Below are 10,042 nucleotides of genomic sequence, written 5' to 3'. Positions count from 1 at the left end.
GTGCTTTGCAGTCAAACTTCCTTGTGTCTTGGACAAGAAATGTTATTTTCTTGAAAACAAAATCTTTGTTTCTGGCCTTCTGTAATAGGTAAATATAACAGTGTAAGATGAGTGACAGTGTATTTCTCAAGTTATTTTTTGGAATGTGACAAAACGGAAGTGTCATAGCGTGATAAGGAGCAAACATATGATTGCTTTATAGAAAGCAAAAAATGCAGAATTGCCCATTCATGTATTTGACCTTTCGAATTAGTAAGCCATAGTTGACAGAAACACAAAGGTTGAGGATAAAAAGAAATTATTATATACAGTACTTCTTCTGCATCTTTTCGTTTCCTTTTCTCTCCAGCTGTTCTATCTATGCTGTGCTGGCAATTGAACACTTTCCTTCCCAAAATTAGGAAAGGAACACCAGTAAAAAACGAATTTTTGCTCCTTAAATATCTCATGCATCTTCCCCCAGTATTTTGTGACTTCCGTCCGAGGAAGGAGGTGTAAGCATTAAATTAACCCGAATGATTCCACAACTGTGGTATCATCCAAGCCATGCCAGAGGACTTGAACTAGATAAACTAGTGAGAATGCACAATAGCGATAGCAAAGCTTTGTAATGCTAAAGAGCTATATCAATATTTATATAATTATATATATATATATATGTTCCCGAAACCTTTGACAGCTTTAAAGAAAGAAAACTTCGTCGTCAATCCTGTTTCAAATTCCGCAATAAGTTTATGCGCCTCATCAACAGAATTTACGTATCCTAAATTATCTGCATGTCTACCATCAATGGTTCGCGACTTAAAATTCTCGCTCTGCTGTTTCTGTTTGTTCCTCAAGAATCATGGGATTTACAGCTTCGGATGTTCGGCTACATCACTTGCGGATTTCCGAGAATCTTCGGTTATGTTTTGCAAGTCATTAAGAGCGAATTTTTTTTATCACCGCGTGGAAGGTGGCACATGATCGGAAAAATCACTATCCTCATATTTCGCTCAGAGATACCTTAGGGTAATTCTATAAACGTGGTATAATTTTTTTGTTCAGAGCTGTTTTTATTTTCTAGAAAATCACCAAACACTGTATCGAGCCCCAACCGCCATAAAATGACCGAAATGAAGTCGACGAGTAGGGCAACAAAACCTTTATTCCTCAAAAGCGCAAAAGAAAGCAAGTCTTTCTGAATTTTACCTATTTGTATACGAGGTATTAAAAAATGATTTGAATCTAATAACGGGCTTGTTGACATAACTATGAATTATTGGCGAATATTTGAAAATAGCCAAAATTTGATTGATTAAAAATTACATTTTGGAGAAGTTTTTCAATAAAAATATTTCCTACCTGGTATAACTCGGAATCACTTGAGATGAGCATTTTTCCAAAGTGGAAAGAATGTTCTTTCCATGGATATAAAAATTAATTTGGGGCTCTTAATTACTGCGAAGAAGTAGCCCGGTCTATTTCGTGCAAATCGCAATGCCGCCATGTAAACAACCGCAGATAATCCAATTAGGCTTTGTATTATCGAAGCCATAATTCCAACAAAATCTTATCGCTTTGACCTATACTAAATTGTAAACTGGACTTCTTAGGCTCACCTGGCGAAAAACACCTTTCTAAGATTGGTTCCTTGCCTCAATCTTGTTATAAAGAGACTTGACAACAGCTTCGATAGTACAGCAGTACAGGCGGTGTATACCAAATCACAGTGAAAACATCTCACGAAGGTTCCTGCCGGAAACGTCGCATTGCTGGACAGTTATAACCATATTTCAGCTTGGAACACTCACATTTTACAAGTCTTCCTTTCACAATAAGAATGGAAGTTTTTCTTTTATAGAACGAGCCAGAGCATCCTGACAGATGAAATGAATCATTGACGTTCGTTTTTTGCGATGGTGTCACGCAATAACATGTCACTCGAAAGGAGGCTCGGTTACCAATACGCTCTTATTTTGTTTCCTTCTTATCCCCTAATTTTTTATTTCCGGGAAAAAGTTTTAAATCCAGAATTTAAAATTACCGTTGTTTGCATTTTTTAAGCGCGATACCACTCATGCGTCACCCTAGACTGCTAAATGAATTAGGTATATGTTACTACAGCATAGAGGAAATTTCACTGCATTAATTTTTAACGACGTAAAAAAATGTGTTATCCTATTTTGTAAATTGTGACGGCTTGCAGGGTAGACAGAGATATCGAGCCATAAATTTTCCAAAGCAAACTAAAATGGTGTTTTCGTTTGGCAGCCGATTTTTTTAAGAGGTGAGCGTACCAAATGGAAATCAATTGCTCCTTTCAAAGATTAGTTGGGGGATGCTGCTCCCAAGATAAGCGAAGTCGAGTTGCAGGAAAAGCTTCTCTTATAGTCCCTCTGCGCTTATGTGAGAAAGACATCTCATCACACAAACAGGCTGTGGGCGTGAATGATGTTGAATCGGAAGTCGATCTCATTTTAGCGCGGGCATCGATATTCACGTTGCCTTCCAATATTTCGGTATCTCGATATCTCCGTTCATCGTAAGCTGCCTTACGTGAGCAAGATCGAAGCCCTTTGTTTTAGCTGTACCTGTCAGCAGTGACAAACTACATGTAGCTTGAATATTGGTTTCATTGACCAGGAAAACACCTAAAGTATATGACACTGTATTCTTTTCCTTTCCTTACTTTCTTTCTTTCTTTCTTTCTTTTTTTGCTTTATAAAACCCATTCAGTTAGCTGGTATGGAGGAACTTCCTGATTTCTTGAATCTCCGAGGGTACGCCACCTCTGTCTTGTCGAGAATTCGGGATCTCAAAGAATGGCCGATTAATTGTTTGATTAAGGGACGGGAAACAACTTTTTTCCGAGTTCGAGTTGAGAAAACTGTCAAGTTTCTAGCGATGGCCATTATCATCGTAGCAATCAAGGTACAAAATCGAAAGGTTTAAATTGATGAGCACGCTATCGTAAGGAAAATTAAAAAAAAACAACAACAACAACAAAAACAAAAAACAGAGATTGTGTAAGTTCAAAGCTTTAAAAAATGTGATTGTAATGACCTACAGTCAGGCGATATCAAATGACACGTAATGTCTCGCGGCCTGATACAAGCGGCCGACTTTGTGACTCGAAGATTTACGTTTTTAGTGAAGTTTAACGTTCAAAGTGCTTAGATAAAGCACGAAATTGTTAGTCTGTTGTTCTGTTTACATAGTCGGTAGAATTTTTCCAGTGTCATTAGAAAAGAACGCCTCACCGTGGAACCTGTCTGCCTGCCACTGAAGGTCATGGTAGACCTTATCGATCCACTAGGGACACGTAGGTGATGTATATAATAACGGAGCACTAGACAATTAACTTCCAACTAGTTGTTTTAGTTAACTGGGAAGTTCGTCATTTGAGAGGTTACGCATGACGTTTGTTTTTCCCGCGAACGTCAAAAATTCAATTTCTGTCGTCTGTCTCTAGGCGTGTGTACACGGAATTAAGTAGGTTTGATTTATTTTATTTTATTTTTTGTGCAGGATTTTTTTAAGAATTCCATAAATAGGTAACAAAATGAAAAGCAAGCTTGCGTTTGCCGTTTGCCGTTTGCCGTTAAACGTCATGCTTAAAGTACCTATTGATAAATAGAATCTTTGCAAGCGCGTAGTCGTGGAAATAGAGTCGATAACAACGCATGTATAGTCAGTACCAGGGGGTGACTAAATTTACGAAAACGTCAAAAAGTAGTTTTTCAGAATGGCACTGATTCAAAACACTCAAAAGAGATCTACTACGTTTTTTAAGTGAATTCGCGCAGGTTTTTGTTTAAACCATAACACTGACTAAGAAATAAATATTAGTTGGCCCTGCACTCGGTACAGCGATGTCTGCAGACGAATGCCTGTCTGGGTGTCTGGCTGTCTTGATTAAAAATTTCATTTTGGAGCAGTTTTTCAATAAAAATTTTTCCTACTCGGTATAACTCGGAATCACTTGAGATGAGCATTTCTGAAAATTGGAAACGATGTTCTTTTCAAGGATATAAAAATTAATTAATTTAGTCACCCCCTGGTACTGACTATACATGCGTTGTTATCGACTCTATTTCCACGACTACGCGCTTGCAAAGATTCTATTTATCAATAGGTACTTTAAGCATGTGCACGTTTAGTGTGATTGCGTGACAAACATGAGCGATGACACACGACTTCGTTGGTGAACATCGTTGTGCCATTTGGGGAGCCAAACGTTTCTTAACTGAAACTGTAAGCAATCAAAGCATCTTGGTTTATCGTACTAAAAAGACTTTTGTGTATACTGGAGTTGTATGGAAGCAGAATATAGAGTTGCGATGGTTTGCGATGATTTATGAACAGCTCCGAGTATTGTAAATGGTCAAGCCGGACGTTGTAAACACTTTTCAAGTGAACATGGCGATTTGAAACAAAAATAATGGAAACATCACTCCTTAATCACTGGTTTCAGAAGGTAAGGGTAACATATTGAGTTTCTGATAAAGCACAGCTCAAAGCGGTAAGATTTTGAAGAAATTATGGCTTCGATAATAAAAGAATAATTGGATTATCTGCGGTTGTTTACACGGCGGCGTTGCGATTTGCACGAAATAGATCGGGCTATTTCTTCGCAGTAAATAAGAGCCCCAAATTAATTTTTATATCCTTGAAAAGAACATCGTTTCCAATTTTCAGAAATGCTCATCTCAAGTGATTCCGAGTTATACCGAGTAGGAAAAATTTTTATTGAAAAACTGCTCCAAAATGAAATTTTTAATCAATCAAATTTTGGCGATTTTCAAATATTCGCCAATAATTCATAGTTATGTCAATAATCCCGTTATTAGATTCAAATCATTTGTTAATACCTCGTATACAAATAGATAATATTCGGAAAGACTTGCTTTCTTTTGCGCTTTTGAAGAATAACGTTTTTGTTGCCCTACTCGTCGGCTTCATTTGGGCCACTGTTATGGCGGTTGGGGCTCGATATAGTGTTTGGTGATTTTCTTGAAAATAAAAACAGTTCTGAACAAAAAAAATTATACCACGTTTATAGACTTACCCTAAGGTATCTTTGAGCGAAGTATGAAGGTAGGGCTTTTTCTAGGCATGTGCCAAATTTTTTTGATTTCACGCGGTCTCCAGAAAAATTCTCTCTTAAATATTCCATCTCAGTCCCTCTCGACCGAGGTGGTTTTGGTGGATGGAATCTAATACTGACCAGCAGGGTCCTTCACTACACACGTCAGCTATATGGCGATGCTGACTTAACATTTCTAGGCGTTTCTGACTTTGCATAGCACATCACGATTACGGAACTCGTCGTGTCAGGGCAAAGTTTGGAGTAATTGCAGAGTACCTTGCCACTTTGGTCCAAAAAAAAAACTTCTCTCCTTGCGTAAGGTCCATTGTAATATCGTCATCGCGTAATGGTCTCGAAATATTACAAAATTAGCCAGGAACCACTTGAAAATAACTCATTTCAGTCTTTTCAGTTGTATTTATACAAGTACTGCCTGTTTTCATGCTTGTTAACGTATTCAACAAACAAATTACGACGTTTGAAAATATACCTCCTCTAAGGAGAGAAGCCGTTGTCCACGGAGATGGAAATTATTTTTACCGAACTGTTGCACTCTGAAAGGATTAAATATGCGGTAAAAACATGAGGAAATCCCTCGTTCAAGTGATAGTTTGTTTGAAAAAATTCAAAAGTCTTTGAGCTGCAACTTTTCTTCTCGAACTCCTGGAAGGATCTTGTCAGGAAAAGCAAGATCAAGCGAACTCCGGCAGAAACTGTGGACATATCATCGGTTGTGTGTCGCTCCTTAAGGGAACAATTTTTATCACTCAACGTCACAGAAGAAAGGGTTCAGTTTTGAGCCGATTATCAACGCTGATTCGTTCGCAATCATCACTTTAATGTACCGCAATAATATTTAATGCCCTAGCACGCCATTTCAATCTCCTGCTGCCTCAAGGCAGCTCTTCTAGCGTTCTTTTGTATTATCAAGCCACGAAAAACGCTAGAAGTAGACCTAACACACGAACAAAAAACTGGAATGGCTTAGTTGAGTTATTCCTTGGCGATTTATAGTTATTACAAAAACTTCCGTTTCCCTTGTATCAGCATTACCCAAATCCATTTCTGATTAAAGGGCTGCGAAAAAGCGAAAATCTCTTATTAAAATCGGATTTTTAGACGTCGGATTAACTGTTTACCATACATTTCCCTATGGGCGGCCGTCACCACCCATAGTCCATTTCACGATTTCCATGATGTTCTAACTCGACATGGGCAACTAGACCGTTTATCATTTGGCTAAACTATTCATGTTTAGGGTGTTCTGTTTCATGAAGAAAAACTAAACCGTCTATAATTTGGCCATGCCATTCCTTTATTAGCTATTCTATCCTGCAGCTGATCCTTAAACCATCTTTGTATTTGCTGATCTATTTGACATCCTTGTATTTTTGGTGGTGACGGCCGCCAAGGCTATCTCGCCGAAACCACCAAAAATACAAACTGCAAATGGAACAGCGAACTGCTGGGGGTATGACGTCATCGAATGTGAAGACTGCCGCGAAGCCATCACATGGCGTAGTCGCTGTATTCTATGGTAATTTTCATTAAGCTTAGCGGAAGCGACAACCAGAGCCAAATGCAAAGACAATAATTCGGAACCGCCAATATCATGTCATTTACGTTTCCTATAAAGCACATCATTTCAATTTTTAATTACGCCTCTTATGTATACAACAGGTTACTCTGAGGAATTATGTGTGCTAAATTGGATAAATTATTTAAGAAAGCGTGGGCATTTTCATCAGTCGAGAAATGTATTAATTTACACTGGAGTGCCTAAACTCAAAACGTTTTAGATTTGCGCTCATTTTTAAGAAATATCTGAAGTTTGCAACACAGGACTTTTTGCGAGTTTAATACATGGCCTCGGCTAAGCACTCTGGAAGTTGGGAAAATCTCAAAAGTTGTACAAACCATCAAATGCGACTTGAATTTAATAACCTGTGATGTATTCCCCAAAACCACTCGAAATTAAAAAAAGCTATGTAAACACGGAAAAACCCATTAAATAACCTTTCCCTTTTGAGAATCACCCCCGACTTTTAAAATTCGCATGAATAAAAAATGAGACGTCATAGCCGTCAGGGCATCTACTACAAGTTCTGGAAATTCGTCTGAAATTCGAAAGAGAAACAAGTGGATATTTTCTAATGGCTGTTTTGTCCCCAAAGAAGTTCCACGGCATCATTGTGATTCTCCAAAGTTTTCTGGTAAATGCATATTCGAAGGCAAACAAAGAATTTTGCGGAAGCATATTTGAAACTCAAGCTGGTAAGCATGATTTAAAACACATCATTTCCAATTTTGTTTCTCTTCTATTATTTTTCAATTACGACGGTTCTTTCTCGTTGCATTTTAGATCGTGTTTTAACTAAACATGTCTTGCGTACCATTGTTGTTTCTCACGACTTTGAATGCCAACTGCAATGCCTCGGAAGTGATAACAAGAACTGCAAGTCATTCAATATCCGACCTGGAAACAAAACGAAAAACCGCGTCTGTGAGATGAACTACAGTTCACGGCAGCTGAAACCAAATGATTTCAAACACGAAAAAGGATCTATATACTATGGTTCCTTACAGGTTGGTTTGCCTGTTTACATTTCGGCCTCAAGTCAGTACAACAAAAGCTTGTTAGAGTCAGTAGCCAGTTTGTGTAACTTAGATCTGGAGTGCCCATAGAAATTATGTTAGTCCAGTGCTGACCCCTTACTTCAACTAACGCCAGACGCAAAGTGCATGTGAACTTAAGAATTCCACGATATTAAGAAAACCGAATTCTTGAAGTTTTGAGGTGACTGAGAGATCAACAGAAACAAATAGAAAGTGATAAGAGGGCATCGCATCGAAAAGACTGCAAGGGGCCTGAGATGAATTTTCGGTAAAAGAAAAAATATGTGATAAAGCTTATCTACCTATGAAACAGTTTTTTGACTCGTTCATTTATGACTCTAGATCTCGTGCATTGATGTCTCCCTCCGGCGCAGCGGAAAAACAAAGAGAGGTCAATGTCATTCAGGCTACAAGGGGAAACATTGTGAAAAATGTGAGTACAGTTATCAATTTATCCTAAGTTTGGTCTCTTTTCATTTCAATTATTTTATTTAAAAAGGGAGTTTTTTTATTTCCGTTTGAGGAACCTGCTAGCTGTGGGCGCAACTCAAAATGCTATTCAATCAAGAAAAAAGGGTTTTTGCTCAATGTTAGCGCGCGCGCCAGCGTTATGTTTTTTCTAGAATATGTTTTGTTTTGCTTTTCAAGGTCATTTAAAGCCATAAAAAAGGCGATGAGCCAGGTTCGCACCATCGTTTGTTTTAGGCGACGCTCATCAACGATACTGTTTGGCTTTGCCTTTGATTTTCTTCAATTTGCTAAGGTGAAATCTCTCAAAATTTTCACAATTTGTGAAATTTGTCCTCCCGATCATTTAAAAGCCGAAAAAATAGGGGTTACAGAGGAAGTTTCACGATTTAAAGGAGCGTGGGCGGAGTTAATATGCCAAGCCTCCAAACAAAGGCGCTGGTGGTTACCACCAGCGCCTTTGTTTGGAGGCTTGGCATATTAACTCCGCTCACGCTTGTTTGGAGGCATATTAACTCCGCCCACGCTCCTTTAAATCGTGACGATGGTGGTTTGCTTCCTGACGCCTATTTACAGCTCGTCAGAAAAAAAAAAAGGCCGCTAATTAGTTATCATATAAAAAGACCTTGTTGCAGCGTTTAGATCACCCCTGATGAAGGCACTAGACAGGAGTGTCGAAACGTTGGGTCTATGAATTGTAACTTCTTCGGTTACATTCATTAAATCTGCAAACCAGTGTAGCATCAAACTATGTCTGATTGTCCACCTGGTTGCCGTGTGAACTTTAACATATTTTAAATGTTAAGACATTTACAGGTTTTCACGTATAATAGACGTTCCCTACCAACTTGTTGATTTTTACTAAATGTTCAAATCGTTTTTAGTCTGTCCAACAGGATGGACTTTGTTCAAAAATAACTGTTACTTATTCAGTGACTCTGCTATGACATGACTCCAAGCTCAAACGTTCTGCCGCGGCCTCAAAGGGGAACTGGTGAAGATTAACAGCGCCGAAGAGAACGAGTTCGTCTGGGACCTCGCAAGAAGACAAGCTCCGTCTGTGAAATATATTTGGATTGGGCTGAAGTGGAACTCAACAGCGAATGATTTCTACTGGTATGACCATTCAGTTCCAGTTTACAAGAATTGGGCTACAGGTGAGCCGAATGGAAATGCTTCTGAGCCATGTGGTCACATGTACGGTCTTTCCTCGCCCGAATTCGAACAGCGTTGGAATGATATCCGTTGTAACCTACCTATGGGAACTTCTTGCCAAAGACTTCCCTAGCCCAGTTAACCCAAAAGTGCTAGTTGTAAAGAATTGTTAACAAGTGAACGATTCCATTAAAGTAATATGATCATGTGTTTGGTGAAATTTGTAACCAAAATATGTGAAGAAAAAGATAACCGCTCCTTAAAATAAAACTTCTATAGAAAGAATGAAGTATAAGCCATAAGCCATGAAGGAACGGAGAAATAGGATCAGTTTGTTAATATGCTAAGATTTTAAAACAGAATGTATATAAGTAAAGATGATCATGTCTGGAGAAGTCCTCTTTTGAGGGAGATAAACTCATGCGTTTGATTAATACACAAAAGGCTGTAAAAACCCTGCATTAAAAAAAATGGACAGATCTTGGCACTCGTGCTTTTGTTCTTTATCACATTCTCGGTTTTACTTGACATTCTAAATACTTTGAAATGATGCCTTGAAGGTCAAACATGAATGGCTATGAATAATTAAATAAGTCATCAGTATGGAATATTGGATGAGGACCACTTTTCCGAGGGTACTACCTTCGAACCTGTCTTCAGCGGTCACCCAAAGAGAAACCGCTTAGTACAGGTTGATCAGCGAATGATTGGCGTGATGTTCGTGCGTATTTG

At 38.4% G+C, this 10,042-nt stretch overlaps 1 protein-coding gene across 2 annotated transcripts; it reads left to right on the top strand.

The window, feature by feature from the left end:
• Positions 1-7,086: 7,086 nt before the first annotated feature.
• LOC113676498 (uncharacterized) lies at positions 7,087-9,789 on the top strand. Of its 2 annotated transcripts, none has more exons than XM_027193162.2 (4): positions 7,087-7,345; positions 7,434-7,657; positions 8,030-8,120; positions 9,040-9,789. In XM_027193162.2, exons 1-4 carry the CDS (start codon positions 7,225-7,227, stop codon positions 9,105-9,107), a joined length of 504 nt encoding a protein of 167 aa, XP_027048963.2. In that variant the 5' UTR covers positions 7,087-7,224; the 3' UTR covers positions 9,108-9,789. The 2 variants fall into 2 exon arrangements, with proteins under 2 accessions (XP_027048963.2, XP_089038029.1); XM_089181903.1 differs by lacking the exon at positions 9,040-9,789 and adding an exon at positions 8,336-8,497.
• Positions 9,790-10,042: the final 253 nt, after the last annotated feature.

The sequence above is a fragment of the Pocillopora damicornis genome, chromosome 9, assembly GCF_964200805.1.
Source record: "Pocillopora damicornis chromosome 9, jaPocDami1.2, whole genome shotgun sequence".
NCBI lineage: Eukaryota > Metazoa > Cnidaria > Anthozoa > Scleractinia > Pocilloporidae > Pocillopora > Pocillopora damicornis.
Note: the sequence above shows the minus strand (reverse complement) of the source record. Positions and strands in the feature narration are given on the sequence as shown.

What these genes read in the sequence shown, in the direction of transcription:
- LOC113676498 (XM_027193162.2), top strand. Translation starts at nt 7,225, where the DNA reads ATGGCTGTTTTGTCCCCAAAGAAGTTCCACGGCATCATTGTGATTCTC. An exon ending in TATACTATGGTTCCTTACAG is followed by an intron (nt 7,658 to 8,029) that starts GTTGGTTTGCCT and finishes TTATGACTCTAG; the next exon opens with ATCTCGTGCATTGATGTCTC. An exon ending in GGGGAAACATTGTGAAAAAT is followed by an intron (nt 8,121 to 9,039) that starts GTGAGTACAGTT and finishes AATCGTTTTTAG; the next exon opens with TCTGTCCAACAGGATGGACT.